Source organism: Pleurodeles waltl, chromosome 1_1 (assembly GCF_031143425.1).
Source record: "Pleurodeles waltl isolate 20211129_DDA chromosome 1_1, aPleWal1.hap1.20221129, whole genome shotgun sequence".
NCBI classification, from domain to species: domain Eukaryota; kingdom Metazoa; phylum Chordata; class Amphibia; order Caudata; family Salamandridae; genus Pleurodeles; species Pleurodeles waltl.
Genome location: NC_090436.1, coordinates 364,532,052 through 364,556,800, shown reverse-complemented (window position 1 = coordinate 364,556,800; position 24,749 = coordinate 364,532,052). Strand labels below are relative to the sequence as shown.

General features: G+C 46.1%; 1 protein-coding gene across 1 annotated transcript in view; it reads left to right on the top strand.

The window, feature by feature from the left end:
- Positions 1–24,749, top strand: part of SGTB (small glutamine rich tetratricopeptide repeat co-chaperone beta) — a 169,058-nt gene that overhangs the window by 42,081 nt on the left and 102,228 nt on the right. Inside the window, exon 4 of the mRNA XM_069222839.1 lies at positions 7,039–7,096. Within this exon, the coding sequence (XP_069078940.1) occupies positions 7,039–7,096 (58 nt within the window). The remainder of the gene's footprint in view (positions 1–7,038; positions 7,097–24,749) is intronic.

Here is a 24,749-nt window from a genome sequence, read left to right as displayed (position 1 = left end):
CAATGCTTCGAAATAAAATCTATGACTACTGATGGCTACAGATTCCTCACCTTAGACTATCTCCCACGTGCCAGTCTGGATTTGGAGATGTTTTCATAGAAGTGCTGCCACTCCTAGCTAGCTTTCACCGCATGGCCCTGTGTTGACTCCCTACTGCCACAGTAGTAAAGTGACAAAGTGGAGCCACGTATAAGCACCAGACTGGCACACTGACGTGAGTTCCTTTCTTTCTGCGCCTTCCGATGTGGATCCAGAGTTCTTGTTTCTTGTCAGTTTTCCAACAACTTGTAAATGATTTCACAGTGTGTTAGAGAACAATGTCCCCACCAGAAATGATACATTTATAGCCATGCAGGAAGCAGATGTTGGTCATGGACTGCATAAAGTGTGTCTTTGATGTCTGGGCTCATAACACAACTATGTAAGTTGTGTGATAAGAGTGACCATACGAACTGCCACCTTGACTCCAAAGAGAAAGTGCGAGGGCACACTGCTTTGAGCTGTCTGGCCATGGAACCAATTCCTGAGTTGGTCTTGATGTGCTTGCTCACTATTTTCTAGGCCACTGTTAACCCCATAGGTAATTGAGGCCTTCAAAGAGGCCCTGTTGCAAATTCTCAGTGCGTGTCTGGCTGCATTAGGTGCATCTTCAAGTTCTGCAAAACTGCATCCAGTCAGATTACCACTGACGGGTCCCTCCCTGATGCTGGCTGTCCCTTTGGGACTTGTTGCCAGGCCTGCAGGGATGCCTGTACGCATCAGCTTTTTGATCTTGAGGAGTCCATAATAAAGTTGAATGTTTTTGGAAAGTGACCAGTACACAGATCAACGAAACAGAAGACAAGGGTGTCTTCTATTTGTGTACTTTTTTGATTCGGACCACCTTTGATTGTGAACTTTGTATATAAATTGTGAAAAGCCATATAGAAGTGATGGAAGACCCCAGAGAAGCCTTTTATTCAATATGTTATGTTTCTTGGATTGTGTCTTTTTGTTTATTTTTGTACCCGTTTATGTTCATGTGTATATCACCAGGGATAAGCAATTTAAGGAGTGTGGTTTGAGCTTGTATATAAAGAACTGACAAAAAAATATAGTGGATGATTAATACATAATGATATCGGTGACCAATTCAATGTCTTCACTGTAGAGGTATTTTCCTTATTCTTATTGTTCCTTCAATACCTTCCTTTTTTTCTCAGTATTGTTTCTGCCCAGGTAATGTAGGGGTAGATGGGCAAACCTTGTTAATATGTAGGAACACACAAACTGAGCGGGTATGGTCTGGCAGATCACAAGTGCCTTGACATCCGTAGGTGGCCTAGGTCATCTTCGAACACAGGGCAGAACCTTGGTGAGATCTTTTCGCCACCACTGAGAACATAGAATCAACAACACCTTTGAAAACATAGTGTCAAAAAATGTGCACGTTGGAGTTTATATATATATAACATTATGAGATTGTTTGCTGGCTGAAAATGGAACAAGGGACTTCAGTACGCCTTCCTGCCACTGTCTCTCCTACCCCCAGTTCTAAAGAAGATCAAGAACGTCAAGACCCTAGTCATCCTAGTGGCTGTGGATTGGGCCAGAAAAGTGTAGTACTTGGAACTTCTGGGCATCAGCATCTGACTGCCACAAAGCGAAGCAACAGGGGAGGTTTCTCCAACCACATTTGTGCAATCTACACCTACATGTGTAAAGATTTAGTGGCACCAAAACACTGCATTTGATTTGCCATCTGAGGTGGTAGATGTCATCCTTGCTGCCAGGCGCCTTTCCACAAAATCCTTTTATGCTAGGCTTTAGGATAAATTTGTAACCTGGTGTAGTGTTTTCAACACTACCTCTTTTGGGTGAAGCTTTTGATATGTCCTTTTGGTGGTCTTCTCTTTAGCTCACCAAGACCTTACAGTGGGCACTATAAAAGGTTATTTGTCAGGACTTTCTACATTTACCAGACCAACTGTCCTTATTCAAATTACCTGTTTTGATAAGGTTCATTGGGACTGTAACATGGTCTTGACATTTCTTTTGTGCTAACCTTTTGAGCTGCTGAATAGCTGCTTGCTACATATCCTTACCTTGAAGTCTATCTTTCTCACAGCGGTTCTGTCATCTTTCACATGAGTGAACTTTAGGAACTTTGAGTTCAACCACCTTACACCACCATTTTCCTGGACCAGTTGGTGTTGACGACTCAGAAGGCCTCATACTGAAAATTGTGACTCCCTTCCACATTTGGCAGTTCACAACGCTACCAGCTTTCTTGCTGCCTCTCAGATCTTGGAAGAGTAAGAGAGACATGAATTCTAAAAGGGCTTTAAGCTTTTACATTGGTCGTACATAGGACCTTCAAGTGGATGATCATCTTTTTGTAGGGTTCTTTGGAGTGAAGAAAGGGAAGGTGGTGCATAAGAGTATCTTGTCAAGGTGGATAGTTCTCTACATTAAGATCTGCTAAGCACTGGTCTAGAAGCAGCCTCCTGGAGGTCTGTGGGCCTGTTCCACCAGGGCTAAGGTTGCTATCAGTGCATTGGCACACAAAGTTCTTGTTCATAACCTCTGCCGGCAGTGCATACGTTCAAGAAGTAGAACTGCATCGCCAGCCAGATGTGATGGTCCTAGCCACTCAAAGGGTACTTCACCTGGGGAGATGCTGATTTGGTATAATTTCTATGATGAGGAATCTCAGGTTAGAAGTATCCATTAGCAGAACAAGTTACCTACCTTCAGTAACACCTTTTCTTGTAGATACTCTACCTAACCGGAGATTCCTCACTGTCCTCCCACATCCCGCTCTGTGGAATTGTCTCATTTCAATATCGAAAAGGATCATAAGTTAGTATTAAGCAAACTGTAACCAACAATTATAGGTGCTACACGTTTGAGTGCGTGGAAAGTATGAAGATAGGAAACTGATGTCAGCTTGCAGGAGCGGCGCTTATGTGAGGCTTTGCTCCATCCATTCCGGGGCAGTATGGACCCAACGTGGAGCTGCGAGATACCACCCTGTGGCATTCAGGAGCGCTACTATGAAGGAATCTCCAGATCCTGTCTAGTGGCTGGGGATATTCTAAAGTGAGGAATATGTGTTTAGCTATAGTTTCCACCACAAAGAGCATTACCGAAGGTAAGTAACTTTTTATTTTTGATCTTTCACTGGTGCATGTGACTGGAAATCATACCATTTGCCACTTTTAATGTCATTTTTTTGTCTAGGTAAAAACCTGTCTTTCCCAAGCCCTCCTAGCTAGAGTTGGGCTCACTCGCTATCGTGGCCCACGAGCAACCAAAAATGATGTAGTCTGGCCCCCTGTTAATAAGGTTGGACATCACTGATGTATGCCATGACCTGGCCATCTTTGGCTGTCAGCACAATACTTCGTCTTGAAATTCCATCCTGCGGATAGAAAAAATACATTGTAGCAATCCTTCTGAAGGAGTGCGCCTGTGGTCTGGAGCTCCGTACTCACCTGCTATAAGTTCAAACCCATCCAAGAAAACGTTTGTTCCAAAGCCACATCCTTTTGTGATGTGTATGTAGAAAGTGACTATTTGATTGTCACCAGCTCTGTTGACCAATGGATATAACTACTGTGCTTGACTTGTGTATATATTATAGGCAGTACAATCTCTGTTTCTTTTAACTTACCATGGGTATGCTATACATTGTCTTCTAGCTTTGTCTTCTAATGTATTAGTGCTTTCTTTTATACATTTATTGATCATGAAACTTGGTCTATTTAAAGAGCTCTGCTACTCATTGGATCTGGCCCGCACTCAATAACTCAAAATAAATAAATGATGGATTTCTCTGTTTCACTGGAATTGGAAAAATGTACATTGCAAAGACGGAAGCATAAACAGCACTCATCGTCACCTCAGATTACATCCTCATGGTTCTTGACAGAGGAGACATAGCCCCCCTCATATTTCTGGACCTCTTTGCAGCATTTGACATGATCTCCTCATAGTCATCAAGCGCTTGCATGTGATTGGCTTCCAAGGACCTGTTCTACGCTGAATATGCTCCTTGTTAACGGATAGAACAGAAAGTGTCAGCCTGGCACCTAACTCCTAGGAAGGCCCCAACCCATTGTGGAGTATTAAGGTTCATCGCTCAGCCGCACCCTCTTCAATGCATATATGATTCCTCTGCCCAACATGATCCGTGCACATGACATCAATATCCTTTCCAACATGGTGCCAGGCAACTCATAGTCTCCCTCTTGAACAAGACCTCCTACATAAGAAACAAGTACACCTCCTGTATGTGCAAAGTTGTTAACTGGATGAAAACCAGCTGTGTCAAGTTTAACACCAACAATACAGAAGTCATGATCTTCGCCAAGAACGCTGCACCGTGAGTCTCAAACTGGTGGCTGGCCGAACTGAGATCCACACCCATCACCCACGCTAGGAACCTTGGAATAATCTGGAACAGCAAACCCGACCTAATCGCTCGAGTCAACAGCATCACTGCATCCTGTTCCAACACCCTGAAGATGTTGAAGAAGATCTTCAACTGGTGCCAAGCAACACTATAAAAACTTTCACTAATGCCCTAGTCACAAGCAAGTTGGACTGTGGGAACACCCTGTATGCCAGTATCACAAAGCAACTCACTAGAAGATTACAAACCATACAGAACTCGTCAGCCACACTGATCCTCAAACTCCCATACAGAACTCACATCCCACCACATCTCTGGGAGCTCCACTAGCTCTTGACACACAAACACACTCATTTCATTATCCTCACAGACACCTTCAAGGCACTACACAACTTAGGCCCCACCTAACTGAACAGTTGCATCTCCTTCCATTAACCACCTAGACACTTTCGCTCCACAGGACTCCTATTCACACACATACCACGCATAGACAAAACCATATCAGGAGGACAGTCATCCTCTTACATCACAGTTAAAGTCTAAGACAGTATCCCTCTGCACATCGGGGCCTTCTCCTCTCTTCTTGAATTTAGCAGGAAGCTGAAGCATTTCCATTTATCCACCCCACCATAGGCAGGACCAGGTACACATATCTGCTCAGTGCCAGGATGCTCTCGCTGGTGATAGTGTGCTTTACAAATCCACATAACATCTGCTGAGAAGTCACTCTGCATTTTTTGGGTGTTTTTTTATAAACACTTTTTATATTTTTTTTTTTAAGGGAAAGGAAACACAAGGAAAGACACACAATTTCTGCAAAATGGAATTCATGACATACAGGTAACTATATATCTCTAGGTGCAACCCCTAGATACAATGTTAGCCCATTATCTCTGACACCAAGTACCCTGTATTCCTGGATGTTCATGGTGGGAGACCAACTGTTTCCCCCACACCTTTGCATATTTGAAAGGGCATCCCCTCACCTCGTAGACTGTTTTTTCCTGTCTTGCACATCAATCAACCCTCTGCCTCCACTTCAGAAGGGACGGTGTACTGGATGAATTCCAATTAACTGCAATGTCTCGTTTTGCCATCATCAGTGCAGTTCCCGTAAAGGTCCTATCTTCCCATGAAACCGTCTGCTCCCTCCATTACTCCCAGAAAGACCAGCACCAGAGACAGTTTTTGCCCCCACCCTGGCACTGCATGAAGCTCTAGAAATAACTTCTTCCAGTATTGTACAATTCGGGGACATCCCCCATGTGAAAGACGTCTGCAGGTCCCTCAGAGCACCTAGGGCAGTAGAGGGTGGACCGGAGTCCTGCTCGATGCAGCTGCGCAGGAGAGAGGTATGACATACAGAAAGCACTCTGTGGTTTTTAATGAATTTCCCACAACACTTCAGACGATACACAAGATTGTTGTACTAGTTAATTATATTCCTTCAGAGGAGGACATTCTGTCTGAGCATTGTGCTTTACATATAGAGTTTCCTCTAGGAGTAGGAAGATGTTTATTTCCTCTTGAAATGCTAAATGAATTTCACAGGGAGGTGATGCCGGAGGTTCTGTTGTGATCTAATCAGTTTACTTTCTAGGACTATTCCAATTCAATGTCTGCATAGAGAGCCTTGCATGCTTGGTACTAATATAATGTTTTATTAAATTATGTGCAAAGTGTGAAGGGGGTATTTGGAGTTCTTTTTTAGCAACTGCATGCTAACCAGGAGGGTGTCAAGGTTTTGTTCTTTACTAAATAATGCGAAATATCAACCCAAGATGGGTAGGTTATCTTTCTGGGCACGGTGAATTGGTAGTCAGGTGATAAACTCTTTTGGAAGGTTTCCCAACAAATAATAGGTTATTACCTGCTTTTGCTAAGGACCATGAGCATCTTTTTAAAGATTGGTGGTAATGGAAAATCCTCCAGTTCCTACAGGAAAGTATTAAATCACATCGGAGCTCTTAATTTAGTGAATTTTCATATATGTATTTGTGCACATTTACAGATGCTCACTGTGGTATAGAGGTGATCCACAACATATTCCCACTCTACCTCACCGACAATCTAATTTCCTGCTTTGGCATTGTGCTGCTAACCTTAACTGACTATCTCTGCATAACCTGGCATCCTGTATCCAGCCATTCGCTTATTAGGTGTCTGGTACCTGTACACCCTTCCCAGTTGATATAAGGGCCTTTCCTTCCATACAGTTTTCAAGACCAATTTAAAATCCAAACCTTTCTAAACTGAAGTCTCACTAAGGCTCATTATGTTCGCAGTTGGCAACTTTTTCTATGTCATCACTCAATTACTATCCCTGAAAGTTTTTTTATAGCTGTATTCTACTCTGTTGTTAACCTCTTGTTTGTCACCTGTCAATTCCAGACCTCATCTCTTTTGTTTTTTTAGCCACCTAAATTGCGTGACTGAGTTTTGTATCACAATATGCCTGCTTTTTAAAGCATTTTCTCTTTCAAACACAGAAGAAATACATAAACAAATGACTAGATTGTGTGCTATGCACAAGTGTGTTGGCACAAGTCATGCTTGTATATTTGGAAGTCTTTAGAAAATCTGGCCAACTTTTAAATTTGTTTGTAAAATTTGTGTCCAGTTTATAAATATTTATTTTACAGAGCAACAAGCCTTCTTTGTGTGAAGATCCAGAAAAAGCCGTCCAACTAAAGGATGAAGGTAACACTGGTGACTAAGGATATGTGCAACACTATTCATGTGTATTTGGGAAATGAACAGAACCATATGTTTTATTGTAACAGTTGTGTGACCACTTTGAATAGCTTGATTTCCTGTTTAATTTTTGTATTGTTCACTGATTAGTACCAAATCACAAACATTAAAGTGTCAATGTTTCTTAGTGTGCATGTTTTTTAGTTTTTATCTTTCTATGTACAACAGTGGTGGAAGAATTAAGGAGTGCTTAGATCCCTATGGTATGTATTAGCAGCATCCATTCCAATCCTGGACCCTTTGTAATGTATTTGGTCTTTCATAATCGGCAATAAACCTCATAAACCAATAGTCTTCTTCTCAAGTGCAACCTCTCCCTATTACACATCTCAGTGCTGTGCTCAGCATCTCTGGTCAGGGTTACTAAAGAGGTTACTATATTTCAGCTGCACATTTCAATAGGGTAGTCTTCATATCTGAAGCAGCACTAAGCCTGAGCAGGTTTACAAATATATCAGAATGGGGTGAGGTGTACTTCCAGGGAATTTTCATAGGCATCTGCAAATGGAACTTGCGACACTCCCAAACCATTGTTTCCCTTGCTTGAATGGTGTGTTCAACATAGATGCACATTTTGTGTGAAAGATTGCCTCGATTGGAGAAACATGCAATGCTTCAAAATAACAAACTAAGTACTAATGATAAACTAAGATGCCCACTGAGCAGTGTAATTTAAACTGCGGGTCGGGTCGCAAGCTGATTTTTGGTGGGTCCCGAAAGTCCAAGCAATAAAAATGCCTTTAAATTCTGTATTTATCTTGTCACAGTTGCTGCAATTCAAAGACAGAGGTCAAATGTCAGATTATGTGTTCTGACAAATTGCTGCTTATTTTGAATCATGTGGATTTCCGTTTACAAACTCCTCTCACTTTGTTGTCATAGAAAGAAAAGTAAGGTGAATTATGTGACTGTGTTGCTGTGGTACAGAGAATGTCTAAGGAAAATCTGTAGGATAAATTTTTTGTAACCTAAAACAAAATGTAAAGGCCTGTAAATGAACTGTACACAGTCAGCAGTTAGGAAAGCAAAAATGAACCATATTTTGTTGTAATTCTGAAGAGTCATGAAACAGAGATTTTATATATAAATCAAGAAACTTTACTCGGTGATGCACAAATGCAAAATATTCACTGAAATCCGATTACCACACATTATCATTTGTGTGCTTTATAGTTTTAGCAGTAAAACAGTATGTCTGTGCAAATTTAGTGGCTATCTCAACGCTTTAGTTACGTTGGAAAATCGATCGCCTAATGTTCATTAAAGCTAGGAGGGTTGTGAAAGTTTGTCATTCTAAAAATTGTGTTGTGGTTCTAAAACGTTTGGGAAGCACTGGCCTAATACATAAATACAACTACCACCTCAAACCCTTTGACTGCTGTCCCTAGCTTTACAAACGAACTTGCTCTTTAGCCCCACCCAAGAACAACCCTCTAACACCAAAGCCACTATTTTAACGACTACTCAATCACACCACCAGCTTTTAGTTTTCAACCTTATGGTCATGCCTCGTTGCACTGGCTTCTCTGCCTGTCAACAAGAAGGTCCTTTCTCCCTAGGCTTTTCTCCTTTAACTTCCAAACAACACATTCCTTTTTTGTAGTGATCATTTCAACAGCAGAAAAATCTCACCTCAAATGGTGTAATTTTCCCATCTTCCCTCTGTTGACACTTTCAGCTCTCATTAGGATGGCTATCACTTCAAGAATTGTTGTGACATATCTTTATGTTTCTAAGAATGATAGATGCATCACCAACCTACTTAAACAACTCTGAGCCGCATCTCACAAAATCCTTATAACCAAATGAAGATATACCCAACTCCCTCAGTACCTTTCTATCTCCCTAGACACCTTCATCCTTTTACCATTCACTGTAACCTGTCTCCCCACAGTTATGCTTGTCTCTCCAATACATAAGGCCATTCCAGGAGTATGCTTGGCCAGTATTTCCTAATCTCGCTCAGACCTCTACCAACACCTCTTATCCATAACACATCAGTGTTCAACCATGTTATTCTTCTGAGAGTGAATAATTAGTAGTTTGTGAATTGGCAGTGACTACCCTTAGCTCATTCCTACATAAACAATATTACTACAGCAACACTAAAGCTCTAACCGTGCTGCTTCCTGATTACCCTCCTCTCTGCATGCATACTGGCCGACTTCCCTTTGGAATCGCTGTAAATCTACACTTTTCTTCTTCTATCTAGTCTATGGATGCACTCAATTATTTATTTCCCCCTTCCACACATTTACCAGGCAGCCCCAGCCCTAGAACCCTTTGATCTCCACCTTCCCACACTCATGATTTGACTGATAGGCATCGTTATGATAGCTATCTTTGTGACTGTGCCTATACTAAAGGGATGTGCTCCCTATATTCCTCTCACTCCTTAAATTTTTTATCAAATCCTGTACATAAATCCTCTTTCAGGCTCATTTCTAGTGTATGCATAGCCTCTGGTCTGCACTGTCTGTGCCTAAAGACCCAAATAATCACCTTCTGGCACAACCCTCATCTCCCAAGGGTAATCCAAGTATTCCTCCTCTTTGGGGAGCTTTGGCATCGCTTACCAAACTGCATGCATTGGCTTGCACCAATACAACCCAGAACCTCTTGTATAGAGGTCCCCTCTTTTTTTCCTCCCAACTAGTTCAGCCATCATGAATGCCCCGAGAAACCTTTGGGTGAAAACTTCCATGAACAAACTCTTTATCACTCTACCAGCATTCGTTGTTTCTCCTCACCATTCTATAAAGGAGGTGAGACTCCAGTGGCTGGACCCCCCAAAAGGGTTTTAACCATTTACACTGATTACACCAACAATAATCAAGTGGAAGATCAGATTTTTGTGGATTTGTCCGAAGCAAAGAAAAGTAAGACTGTGTAGAAGAAGACCTTTTTGAGATGAATAGTACTCTGCATTAAGATCTGCTTTGTATTGGCCTAGAAGTAGCCCCCAGAAGGTCTGAGAGCCCATTCCTGCAGCGTTAAGGCTGCTACCACTGTGTTGGCTCAAGGAATATCTGTTCTTGATAAGTGCCAGGCTCTGCCATGGGCATCAGTGAATATGCTCACAAAGTATTACTGCCTTGAAAGCCAGCTCTGGCAGGAAGAACACCTCGCTCACTCAGTTCTGCAAGGCTTTTTGGTCTGAGCCCACTCTAGACTCCCCTCCTTCGGGGGGTACTGCGTTGCTATTTATTCTATGATGAGAAATCTGTGTTTAGACGTGTCAATCAGAACAAGTTACTTACCTTCTGTAATGCTGTTTTTGGCGGATCATCTGCCTAACTGCAGATCCCTCTCACTTCTCTTTCTCTTCCCTGTTCTGTGACGTTCTCTGTTTTTAACATTTAAAAGGTTCCATGTTAGTAGTGTGCACATTGTACCCAAAAATTGTTCATGCTCTGCGTCTGAGGTTGCAGAATGGAAAGATAAGAGACTGTCATCAGCAATGAGGGATGGTGCTTTTATACGGTTCTGCTCTGTCATTTCTGGGGTGGTTGGGAGCCAACTTGGAGTCACACAACACTACTTGGCAGCACACAGGATCACTGCTACAAAATTCTGCAGATCCATTCTGGGGCCTGAGAAATATTCCAAAGAGAGGAATCTGCAGATTGATAAAGTATCCACAAGAAAGAGCGTCACTGGATTCAAGCTAGCCTGTCTGATGAATGGTGATACCCGGAAACCGGTCCCAGGATGCTTGTTTCCAGTCCAGGGAGGACCTGGCTTGGCAGTTTGGGCTGGACAGTTCCCATGGGGACCAGGGTCAAGGCTGATGTGCATATGGCTGGAACCAAACTGGGGTGGTGTGGTGGTCCAAAAAATGATAGATTAAACCCAGATCTTTGTGACTGGGGGTGAATGTTTGCATTGTTTAGCATTACGTCCATCATCCGTTCTTTTGCTGTATATTTATAAAGCACATGTTCATCAACAGACTTCAAGAAACTGAGGCTAGAAAGATGGATGTGACAGGTAAAGCAATAACAAGGAAGGCATCCGAAGAAAAATCAATATTTTAAATCCTTGGAGAGGTCAGACAGCAGTCATATTTACAGCAGAAGAAAGTTCATAGTTCACAGAAAAGGCTTGTCCACCCACAGGATAGATTTTGAATATAGGAACTTAAAATAAAAAGATTGTATGTCATAGGAAGAGAGGGGGATGGACTATAAGGTCTACGTTTCCCAACAGGGAAAAAGCTCTCAAGATACATTCTCCTTTGAGCAGTACATCGGACTTTACAAAAGATACTTTGGAAGGCTGCAGCCCTGATGCCTCTGTCAAGCTTCTGTGACATGATCATATTTCCTCGGGCTGAATACTAGCAAAATAGTATTTTCCATTAATTGAAACATACCTAGCACGAATACTGAGGGCACTACTTCAAGGCATTGCCATGCTCTAGCGTTGCCAAGACAAAATTGTTTACCAAGAAAAACATTCAGTGTAAGTAAGTAGATAATATTGAATTAATTTGCATAGCAATGAAAGGTCCTTTCCTAATATGACACGATTACCGAGTGAACTGACCTGTGTGGACAAGAGTGTCTGTCTTGAACTTTGTTCTCCAACTCTGGAGCTGCTTATCTGTAAGTTGTATATTCCACCACAGATATAAGAAGACAGGTTTGTTCAAAGGCCAGAACACCCAGTAATGTCTGGCCATCTGTAAAGTAAGAACAACCACCATTGTTATTGTCCTTGTGAATCAACACCCTTTTTGTGCAGGACTACCATGCCAGAAACACACTTGTCCATTGGCAAACTAATGGTCTGTTCATTGTTCTGTGAACTGTTTGCCCTCTGTGCCCAGAAAAGTCCAAAATCTGTTGGGTCAGAATAAGTGTCATCTTGCCACTATGTCCTTTGCTCTACCAATCAAACAGACATTACATTGAGACCCTCCCTGAGACCCTCCCTATCAATAGGCACTCAGGTGCTCTCTTTGGTCCTCATCATTTTTTTAAATATATTTTATTGAGTTTTCTATTTGCAATTACAAACGAGGAGAATGAGAACACACAGAAAGCTATTACCATAGCACGAGGGTCCAGATGACTTTGAGGCAGATTCCATGCACACTGGATGGGAGTATACAGGGTGCCTGTAATGTCTTGAGGTATACAATGATAACATGTTCCTTATAGGGCAACAACAAGCTAAGTTGGGCAGAGTGGGGTTGAATTCGGAGGGGCTTAATATTGAGGGAGTGGAGGCACCCTATAAGGGTGTTGAGGTGGGGTAGCGGCTGCATATGCAGATGTGGAGGAGTATCAGCCAAATGTGGGGGTGAACTAAACGCAACTCGGGGGACCTGTCACAGCAGGTGACACGTCTAAACTGGGGTATGGATCTACACCAGTGTTCTGGGGGGGGGGGCAAGTGGGGGTGTCCAAGAGTGGACACGGTGCTCGTGAAAATGGTAGGAACCCTGTGGCCCCCCTCCCCCTGACTCAATCCCCCCCCTCCAGAACCACACCAGCCAGATGCCATAACTGCACAGTGGGGGGGGATGAAGGGAGAGGAGGGGAAAGGGGAGGGAAAGGGAAGGAGGAGTGTGGGAAAGGAATGTTAGTCAACATGTTGGGCTTCAATGAGCGGGGTTGGCCCTGAGGAGAGTGGACCTATATTAAGGTGTCTGCCATCTACGTGTTACTGGGGGGTGGCGGGTCTTCATCTGATGAGAAAATGCGTGATCCATTCCATCGCTAGTGGGATCGGGGATGGGTTCCAGCTCTGCTGACGCTTGTAGGGCGCTCCTGTGGTCCGCAATGATCTGTTCAAGGTTTGGCAACATGGATGTTGATGAACAAGCCGAAGACTGTGGGGTCAGTTTACCCAGGCGACGACCCTTGGAGGTAGACGGGGCGGGAGAGGGCTGGAAGCGCTTAGGTGGCATTGTGCTTCGGTGGCGCTCAATCCAGTCTCATGCTTCCTGGTGGTTTGCGAAGAAGGTAGTTGCGCCATCTCTTATTATTTTGAGGTGGGCCGAATATAATAGGGAGTACTGCATACCTAATTGGCGCTATTGCTTTTTTACTTTGAAGAGGGAGGAGCGTTGGTGCTGCACCACTGTGTATGTTCTGGGAAAAGCATAATGGTAGGGCCGTCCACTCGCAGAGGATCCCCCCACCCATCTGGTCACCTGAAGGATGGCGTTCCTGGCTTTGAAGTGCAGTAGTTTGGCTAACATTGGGTTGCATGGGGGGTGCCCCTGGCGGTGAGCCCGCTCCAGGGAGTAGAAGACAGGATTCAGTGGCTGGGGTAAAGGATGTGAGCCAGGTTTCTAAATATTTGAGTGCGACTCTACCCTCCATCCCCTCGAGGAGCGCTAGGATGCGTATATTACTCCTGCAGGACCGGCCCTCTAACTCATCAGCTTTATCCTCCGGTTGTGCCACTCTGTCTTTTAGATTGTGGATTGTTGCTTGGTGGTCAGCTGTCAGGGGCTGTAGAGCAGTCAGTGTCTTTTTGCTAGTCACCACTTTGTCCACTAGCTTGCGCTGGTGATCGCCCAGAAAGCCCAGCTCTGTCATTAGCGAGTCGAACCTGGCTTCCATAAAGGGTCGAGACTGTTCTATGGCCTCTAGCACCTTATCCAATTTAGCAGATATGGAGAGGTGTTGTCGATGGGAGGAAGGTTGCTGGGGCCCTTGGGCGCCTGTCCCAGCATTGATAGGGGCCGGGACGTGGAGCACGATCACTGTCATCACATGGTGGACTAATCGTACACTGTCTGGGTAGGGAGTGCTAGTCAAGCTGGAGATAAGCGGAGTATCTGGGAGGGTTCCTAGGTGATAGTAACCAGCAGACAAAGTTTTGAGCTCCGCAGGATTGGGCACTCAGGTGGTGCAGTTCAGGACAGTTCTCTATGGATTTCCCACTGGCCAGTGTATTGCAGCTGCAAATAGGGGAGAGCAGAGGGATCGTTGAGCAGAGAAGGGTGGGCTCTGCGCTCTGATATTCTGGACTGGGTGTGCAAGCTGTGGCTGTGTCAGGCACCGCCACGGGCTTCGGTTATGGTGCTGATGTGGGGGCCTCCCTTCCACGGTAGCACGAGTCAGCACCTTCTAGTACCTCGCCCAGTGCTTTCTGGGGAAAAGAGGAGTCCAAAAGTGAGGGGTATAGGCCCGCTCGCCTAAAACAGCAGCACTCACCTGGCGATCACCTTGAGGGATAAGACCCTGGCGCTCTGTTAGACACCGTTTGCTTACTCCTGTAGTGCCGCCTGAGATGCCCAGCTAGGACTGCCGTTGCTCCATGTGCTCAACCTGTGTGCCCCAGTCCGATCACCGAGGCAGGCAGTACGTGGTCAGTCTCCACCTGGGGGAGGCTCAGGGAGGACAACAGTTATGAAGGGGAGGCCCCAGATGTCGCTGCCTAGATGAAGAGGCAGATAAAACCTCCTGTGACGCTGGTACCGTGGAAATCTCCACTAGGTTCTTCAGGGTCGTGTAAGGCGTAGTTCAGGAGGAGCGTAATGGGCCCGGGTCGCCAGCAGTAAAGACGGGGTCCCTTGGGGAAGTCGGGTCTGTGCATTTCTGCCCAGCCTGTGTTTCACCAGTAGCCGTCAGGACGCAGGGGCAGCTATCTGAATCCCCTACATGCTCCGATACGGGTGCCGATTGGGGTGGGGAGGGCACAGTGTGGGCAATAGATGTTGGACAGCAGCCAGACGTTCAGTTGGGTGCACACCATCACCATCAACTCCCTGCAAGAGCGCAGTTGTGAAGCTTCAGGGGAGCGGGAGCCGGCATAAATCAAAGAAAGCGTGAGTGTGAGTCTTCGCACCTCACTGACAGCGACAAAAGGCCCAAAGGCAAGATATCCAGTAGCACGCCCATGGGCAGCCCCCAAATGACGAAGGTTGCTCACCGGGATCAAGGGGGCATCTTGGCAGAGGATGGAGAGCGTTAGTCCATTGTCCCGGAACACTGGAGGTCTTGTAAAGTGGCAGTTGGCAGGTAGGAAGATTGAGCGTTAGAAAGACATGTCCACCATGTTATCCGTCTCGGCCACCAGCCCTCTTTCATCCTCATCATGTGATGAAGTTATTATTTTATGAACAAAGGTCTTTATGAATATATCACTTAGCATGCAAAGGTAAAGTGTTCCCAATGACTGCTACATGTTACTCATTTCTGAATTCTTCATGTCCTTAGACTACTCAAGGGATCTACTAGGGTTGGCAATTTTTCTGGATAAGTCTGGACACCATTACAATCCAGTTCCTTTCTGTACCTAGATACTTTAGATTTGCAACTAATACTCCATTTTCCATGTCTACAAACTAAGGCTTCACACTACCCCAGCAAACTCCGGACAAAAAAGTAAATCTTCTACTTAGTGAAGCACTTAGTTTAACACACACCTCATTCTAAAAGCCCATTCCAAAAAGGCCCTATAAGCATGGTTCCCATACTGAATCCTGCTGTTAGTCAGCAGTGTCATATATTTGTCCTCAGCATTGCCCTTCTTCCTTTTTTAATAGTTGTACCTTACTTCATCAGCTCCTTGTTGCCAGCTATATGCTTCTACCTAATTACTATGGAGCCACTCCAGTAGCGTGTCTTGACAGCAGCTAAACACAGCAACTGGTGCATAGTCCAGTCCCCCCCCAAACAAATGAAGGCATTTCCTGGTTTGATTTTTAACCAGTTACCAAAGGTACAATGGTCTTTAACCTCCCAATGTGGCATGAACACATACTCCTCTCTTAGGCTGCCCTTGCCTTTCGTATTGCACACCTTTGCATAATCATTTCTAATGGTAAAGTAATTACCCTGGACAGAACACTTTTGGGGCCAGCACTTCTGTGATTCTTTCTTCTTGCAGTCAGTCCAAAGTAGTACTTTCACTTAATACCCCTTCAGTAAATTTTTGTTTCTCTTGCTGTTGCAGTCATAATAACTGCCTTGTGCTCTCAATTGCATCATTCACCATTTGACTTGTAGGCCTTCTTATATACTGCTTCTTATGTTCTTCTTTTCTCTGATGCACTGAGCCCAAATGTTTAAGCCTGGTAGCCCAGATGGGGCGGGCCTGGCTGTGCTGCAATATGCCGCCACCATGTGAGGCTCTGCAGGGCAGGAGCATTAATCCTTAATTAATCTGAACGGATCAGTCTCCTGAGGTGCTTAACCTGCTGCACTTTCTGAGCTGAAATCCTGCGGGGGTGTGGGCTGGAGCAGCGGGCCGGCTCGTGGTCCGCTGAGGATGTGTAGGCGAGGCTTGGCACGGCGCGGGCCAGTGGTGGCAGAGAACAGAGCTGGGGCTGCCGCCTGCCCCCCCCTAACGATGGCGAGGGCTGGCGAGCTGAGGCCGCGGATCCCCTGTATCAACCGGGTGCCTGGCAGACTATGTGGAGGCGATGCTTTTTGCGCTCTTCCCTGGTGAGCTCTCTCCAGTGATGGTGGTGGAGCGGATGCACAGATCGCTGGGTCTGCGGCTGCCACCGTCATCCTGCGCCTGCTCAACTATAGAGAAAGAGACACGGTCCTTCGCCTTGCCTGTGATCGCCGCCCTGTCATAAATAACAACAATGAACTCAGCATCTTTCCAGACTACACCCCTGGTGTGCAGGTGGCCCGCTGGGCATTTCTCCCGGTCAAGCTCACCCTGAGCCACACTGAGGCTAAATACTCCCTTATCTACCTAGCTAAGCTATGTGTACAACATAAAGATACATTAATTTTTTTCTTGGATCTGAAACTGGCAGCAAAATTTGCAAAAAGCATTCCAGAAAAAAAATGGCCCCTGACTGTTCGCCGGCAAATGAAGAGGTCAGTCCCATATGAGGGGCGTCTGTGTGTTTGGACGGTGCCCTGTGACCTTTTCGGGACCGTTAGCGAATTGCACCTCAGAGATGACTGACCCGTTGAGCTTCGAACTACTCGGTTTCTCCTGCTCACCTACCCATACTGGTTGGGAAGTCTGATGGTCATGCCAGCACCCCGTTGGATGAGTTCAAATCATTTGGTTGTGGTTTTGAGATGCTTTATGTTTTTGGGTGGGATGGGTGGTCCGGGAGCGGCAGATGTACTGTTAGCCACTAGGTTTGATGTTTGCACCCTGTTTTTTCTTCCCTGTTCCTTCCCGTCCCCACAGCTGATTCACTTTATGTATGGAAGGGGGTGGTGGTGTAGCGAATGTGAGGGTGTAGGGTGAGGGCTGGTTGGATTGGTGAGAGGCAAGTAGCAGTGTATTCAAGCTATGCTAGTGGGGTGGCCATCCTGCTTAGAAAAGGACTGCAGTGGCGTACTGAGAAAGTGCTTACAGACTCACATGGCTGCTATTTTATGCTGCAGGGTACATTATAGGACAGGCCGTTTCGTCTGGTATCAGTTTACGGTCCCGACGTTGATGACCAAGGGTTCCTTGGGGAGGTATGGCAAATGATTAACTCCTTGGGCTCCAGGTCCCTGCTGTGGGGAAGAGATTTTAATGTAGTATTGGACTTTGAGGCGGGCTCTGAGAGTCAATCTCGGCCGCAACATGTGGCAGCTGCTAAGGCTGCTTGTCCCTTATTATGGCTGAGGGTGCCTTGATGGATCTATGGAGGGTGAAACATGATGCGGATAGAGAAGGAGCATGGCTTTATGCCATACATAATAGCTGCTCCGTCATTGACAGAAGGCTCGGAACCAAAGACGTAGAGCTTTGGACGAAGTCTATTGAACACATGCCCCGCACTTTGTCAGACCATTCTCCAGTTATATTGGAACTGCTGATCCCGGGGGGCCCTTGCCGCGGATTCTCGTGGAGACTGCCCCATGGCGTGTTTAGAGATCAAGCCTTCACGTAGGAGATTCAAACTTCTATTGCGGAATATTTCACTGTCAACCAGGGGTCGGTATCCTCAGTGGGCACCTTGTGTGAGGCATTCAAGGTAGTAATCCGTGGGATATGCCTTGCCAAGAATCATGGCGTGCTGAGAGAGATCCAATGCAAATTAGCAGACTTAGAGGTCGCTATTCTGGAGAAACAAATGTTTACAGATATGTCCGGCAACCCTTTGGCTGAAATAAGAGAGAAGCTGTCACAATCTGAGGAAGTGGCACTCCATGAGGTTTGTTTTCTGGGAAGGGAAGCCAAGGCAAGGAGATACGGAGAGGGCGAGAGGGCTGGCTGCCATGCTTTGACGGCCGTGGGCGGGGAACTATGTTGTTGAGCTGCTCAACTCGGCTGGAGTATGCGATACAGGCACTGAGGGGGGTCACGCAGGTCTACTCTGCCCTATAGACCGAAACAACGGGGCTGCAATCGGCAGTGTATAAAGAATACCTTGAGAACATTAGCCTGCTCTGGCTCGAGAACTCGCACAGGCAGTACTTGGACACTGTTCTCGGTGGAAGATGTCATCCAGGTTATATGTAGTCTGCCAGGAGATAAGACCCCGGGGCTGGATGGACTAATGTTGGCCTTCCATAAGGAGTACGCAGATCTATTGGTGCCACAACTACTAGAGGTTTATGCTGAGGTGCTCGAGGGCGGGACTCTCCCACCTTCGCTGCGTGAGGCCCTCATCGTCACCACATTGAAACCAGGCAAGGATCCGTGCAGTTGCGATTCATATAGGCCATTATCGCTAATAATTATAGACATAAGATAATAGCGAAGCTGATTGCGACTAGACTGCAGCCCCTACTCCTGTCTTTGGTGCTTCCAGATCAATCTGGGTTTGTGTCTGGTCGCTCGACCTTGTAAAACCTCTGTACCTTTTCTGCGGTGTCCCGAATGATCAATCCTGAAGAACTCGTGGCGGCGGTGTTCCTGGACGCCACCAAAGCATTTGACTCCCTCGCATGGCTGTATATGTTCGGCCTGTTGACTAGGGTGGGGTTGAGTCCTAGTTTCATCCAATTAATCTGCTTGTTGAACTCGGCTCCAACTGCTAGATTGAGAATCAATGGGATGGTTTCAGAACCCTTCCCGATCGCTAGAGGCACTCGACAAGGATGCCCTCTCTCGCCGCTGCTATTTGCATTGGCGATGGAACCACTGGAAGTACACTTGAGGCAACACCACAACCATAGGGGATTGGTGTTTAGACAACGCCCAATCCTGGTCTCTATGTATGCGGATGATGTTGCGCTATATGTTTGAGACCCACAGCTGCATCTCCACTCACTGATAGTCGACATAGTACGCTTTGGTCAGATCTCTGGAATTATGATCAACTGGTCTAAGTCAGTTGTTGTCCCCCTGTCGACTGCAATGGTACAGTACTGCTCCAGATACCCCTTAAGCTGGGCTGATGGCCCAGTACGGTATCTGGGTATATGGCTTAGCAGGGAGGCGGGCGAGTTGTGGGCAGCCAACTATGGCTGGAAGAGAAGGTGGCAATCTGGCGGGCCGCATAGCCATAGCCAAGATGGTAATTTTGCCCTAATTTCTCTACCTGTTCGTTAGCATTCCTCTTGTCCAGCTTCTTGAAAAGGCTTAGATATTCACTCATAGCTATGGCCTGGGCTGGTGGAAAGCCCAGAATATCATGGGAAATATTGGCGCTACCTTTTGAGTTAGGTGGCCTAGCGGCCCCAGATCTAGAACTTTACTATAACTGTGCACAGGCCCATTTCGCACATTTTTGGTCGCACCCCTTAAAATATTTACCACAACTGGCTCCGGAACACGATTCAGTCTGGCCTAATAGGCTCTCTGGGGTGATTTGTGGACCACCCAGACCTAGGTCAAGAGAGGTCGACACTGTTACATGTACGGCACGGCTTGGAGGACGCTCCTGAAGTGTGCGGAGACTGGGGAGCCCTTTGCGCCCTCGATGCCGGTGCAAGACATCATAAACCCACACATATCGGAGGAAGGCCAGTTTTGTAAACGTCTGTGTGATCTGAATATGGCTACCTTGGGGCCTTGGTATCTGTGGAGACTCGTTCATCTCCCCAGAAGCCGCGTTTTGCGAGACACACAATACTGCGCTATATTGTTTAACTTACCTTAGAATCAAGGCTTTTTTGCGGGCAATATCCCCCTGCTTCCCTGAGAGGCCCCCGGTGTGCCGCGCGCTGGAGCTGGTGTTCAGATCACCGTCTCTGCACAGACTCATCACAGGCCTGCATGTTTGCGTGCAGACGACTGTAGCCTCTGCCACACACAAGGCCAGAACCCATTGGGAAGCAGACATAGGTGAGACCCTTCTGGACGATGTTTGGCGATATTGCTGCGCGCATATGCAAGAACTCTCCCCTAATTACAGATTGCGCGTAATACATTTTAAATTCCTTCACCGATTGTACTATACGCCGAGTCACCTTAAGAGGATGGGCGTCCGGTCCGATGCTAGATGTGAAAGATGCATAGCGCCGGAGGCAGATTTCTGGCACCTGGCATTAAATTGCAGCACGATGCATGGATACTAGACAGAGGTGCTGAGTGCGATTGGGGAGATGGTCGGGCTCGAACTGCCGCATTCCCCCAAGATTGCCCTCATGGGATATGTCAAGGAGGCACCCCCTGATCAAAGGAAACTTGTGGGGCTGCTATTGGTGCTGGCCAAGCACAGGGTGGCAATGTGGTGGGGGAAGAAAGAGATACCCTGATGCAGGGCGTGGCTAAGTGATGTTGTGCACTGCTGGGAACAATTAATAGCTTACTGGGAATTGATGCCAGTAAACTCCCGGCCACGAGACATATGGACCCCCTTAGGAGCCTTCCTTATGTCCCAGCCATAGTGGTGTAAACGGCTGCTAACACATGTTATGTTATAGGGATTTATAAAGTGCATGGCTACCTGAGGGCCTCCCAGCGCTGAATGCGGACCTTCAAGATAAAGTCTGAAGGTTATGCTCTAAATAGCCAAGTTTTAAGCAGTCGCTGAAAGGAAAGCTCATGGGTGGTCAGCCGAAGGATGAGGAGTAGGGAATTCCATAATTAACTTCCTAAATAGGCCATAGACGTTCCACCCCATCTATTTTTTTTTTACAACTGGAAGTCTAACTAATGCAGCCGATGAAGATCTGAGCTGCCTATAAGGCATATAAAAAGAGGCTAATGGTCTTAGCAAAGAGGGATCTCTGTTGTGTAAGGACCTGTGAATATAACACAGAGCTTTGAACTTGATACACTGTGCCACAGGAAGACAGTGAAGAGAGGAGATAGTCTCTTTGACAGACATATATCTAGGTACGTCTAGGAGAAGCCTTGCAGAGGCATTCTGAACCACCTGCAGTTTCCTTTGGAGAGCCAGGGTATAGTGTGTTACCGTAGTCAAGCCGGGAAATAATAAGGGCCTGAACAATAAGGCCAAAATTTGGACCTCAGCGGTCTTTTACCAAGACTGCAGAGGTTCCGCCGGGCCGAAGACCGCCAGTGCAGGTGTTCTCCTGCCCAGCGTAATATGACTGCTGGCAGCCCTCTGCCCTTTTTCGGATGGAGAGCCGCCAGCAGCCATACTGGCGGTCGGCAGTGAAGTGGAGGCTGCTCCACCGCCACATCACCAGAACACTGCCCACCGAATCACGTCCCAGGATTCGGCGTGGCGGTGTTCTGGTGATGGGGAGCTGGTATGCGGGGTCCTGATACCACCGGCGGTCTAGTGACGGCTGCCAGGCTGGAGACCGAAGTCTCCAGCCCAGCGGTCGTTACCACCCCGGCGGTCACAGTGTAGAAGTGGCGGTTTTGCATGGCGGTAACCACCATGCTTGTAATTCAATTTTTTTTCCGCCGGCCTGTTGCCGGTATTACAGCCACTTCTACACCGACCGCCAGGGTTGTAATGAGGGCCTAAGTCTTTTAGCTGCAAATGACAGGATTCTGAAGACTTTCCTCAAAAGCCTCAGCAGACTGAAACAACTTGCAGAGATCTTTTTTACATGATGATCCATCGTAAGTCACGAGTCCAGCCAGAGTTCTGGGCTCTTAGTATTCTCTTTAGGGGAGGCAAATTCCTTATGGGGTCGAAGATGGAGGAATGCATCGTCAAACTGGGACGATGCCCCAATACCATTATTTCGGTTTTGTCTTCATTTAACTTAAGTGTGCATTCTGACATCCATCTGGTCACTGCCTGTAAGCATGGTGTAAGAGTTGAGCACTCGGTTCTGGGATTAATGGAGAATGAGAATACCAGCTGAGTGTCGTCTGCATACGATACTATTAAGAGACAGTAAGGTTTCACAATCTTTACCAATGGGGACATATATAAATATATATATATATATATTGAACAACGTGGGGCGGAGGTAAGAACCCTGGGGGGCCCCACAGTTGAAGGATAAGCAATTAGGTAGAAAAGATTGGTCCAGTCCCTGAAAGGTCCTCCCCTTAATAAAGGAGGAGAGGCATCCCAGGGCACTGCCTGTAATTCCGAGCTCTGCCATTCTCAAAAGTAGTATGCCATGATCAACTGATGGCTGTCACACCACCTTGGTCAAGTAGCCTTCTGGCCTCTTCTGTTATCGCTAACAGTGCTGATTCTGTGCTATGTAGCAACCTGAAACCCATTTGTGTGGCATGGAGAAGGCTGTTATTTTCAAGGAAGCCTGAAAGCTGGGTGTTCACATGCATTTCTATTATTTTAGACACTGCTGGCAACAAGGAGATGGGCCTATAGTTATTCAGGAGGGCTGCATCAAGATGTGGCTTTTTCAGTAGAGGCTTAATTATGGCATGTTTCCAGTGATCTGGAACAAAACTCCCAATAAGGGAGGAGTTCAGAGAGTGCTGGAGAGTGCCGGAATGATAACAGAGGCACCCAGAGCAGGTACATAAGAAGGGGCTGGGTCAAGGGGGGAGCCCGATTTCAGTGTGGCTAATTAATTAGAGACCAGTTCTTCAGTAAGGAGAGAAAAATGTGAAAGGGAAATCTTTTGTGATATGTGCTGACCTGTGGGATTGGAGAGGTGGTATGGATTTCCAGAGAGAGCCAAATAGATATCTGCTATCTTTTGTTGGAAGAAAAGCGCTAGATTGTTACTGTGTTCTTGGGAGGCATCCAGGAGCTCACTATGCGTATTAGGCTGTGACACCTCTGTGAGTATTTGAAAGATCTCCTTAGCGGAGTTAGAAGCTTGTTCAATTTTTGACGTGTAATAAGTAGCCTGAGCTAACTTAATTTCTGAATGGAAATGTCTAATTGTGTTCCTATATTCCCCTTTTTAACAAGGCATTTTAAGATTTTCTCCATCTTCTTTCCAACCGCTTACAGTCTTTCTTTAGTAAGTGGAGGTGAGGGGTAAACCAAGGAGCACATTTATTATGGCAGCACCTTGCTTTTGTCGAGGAAGGGAGTACTGTATCTAAAGTTTTAGTGATCCAACCATTAAACGTCTCTGCAAGCCCGGTAGTTTGGTCAGTGAAGGATGGTTTCAGCTTTTCAAGGGCTTTGGTCCAATCGCTTGCCCTAAGTTTGTGCCAGCGACTGTAAGATTGCTTTGTGGTTGGATGGGATGTACAAATGATGGAGGTCGTAAGGTTAAGTGTTATTAGAGAATGATCAGACCAAACCAAAGGAAGAGGTGGCATGGAAGTTAAATCAGCTGTATTACTAAAGAACAGGTCAATAGTGTGGCCAATCAACCATGGAGAGGCCCACTGTATGCAGGAAAGGCACCAGTCCTCCATGCAGAGTTTTAAACCTAGCCCCATGACACCTTTCCATGCAGGGTTCTAAACATAGCCCCATGATACCGCTGCACCACAGCAACAGAGCTGGATTTGTAAATTTCTTGTCTTGGCTCAATAACAGTGTTTGCCAATATCCATGATCACCTTCAGCAGGTCGAGCTGCAGAGGAACCCATTGTTCCGCGTAACTCCTTGAACCCTTCAGGTGCATCTCTGTAAAATGACCTTCAAGCCACCTGGGCAACTGTGAGAAATCAGGCCCAGAGGCCCCCTACTTACCTCACAAACGTGCCCGTAAATGCAGCGCCGAGCACCATACCATCCGGAACACTTGTGAAAAAGGAGAAGAAGGTGTTAAACCAGGAAAGTTTCTCCGAATATTGACGCCTAAAAGGGACCACTGTATTTTTTAACAGGGAGGCAGGACTACACAAGAGAAGAGCCAATCATGGGAGCCCGGAGGCAGAGAAAAGGATGCTGTCACCAGAAGGAAGTAAAGCGAGGGAGAGACTGAGAGTCTGGAGGGAGGAAGTCTCCAAACCGAGGGAGAAACACCCAACACTGCCAAGGACGCTACTGACACAGAGGGAGATCCCGAGACCTGGAGCATGGAGTGGTGGACGCCCCGGGAGGAAGCTGATGAGCCGATGCAACTCAGGAGAGTTGCGTCGTAGCGGACTCCAAGATGGCATAATCTAGGAGAAGGCGTCTATAGAAAGGAGACCGAAGAAACATCCACTCTTATGTGATATCTACAGCATATTGCACCAGACCATGGACATACACGCATATCATTTTTCTTTAACAATCTGTAAAAATGAAAAAAATAAAATTGTGAAGAAATTCCAGCCCCCTTATCCATATATCCGTCTGTCCCTCATACAGCAACCAAATACATATTTTGAGCATTTGGCACCTCCCTTTAAACCATTACTCTGGGGTATTGTAAAGCTGGGCTTTACAATTTCAAATCTAACCCCGAATTATGTTTAAGATGT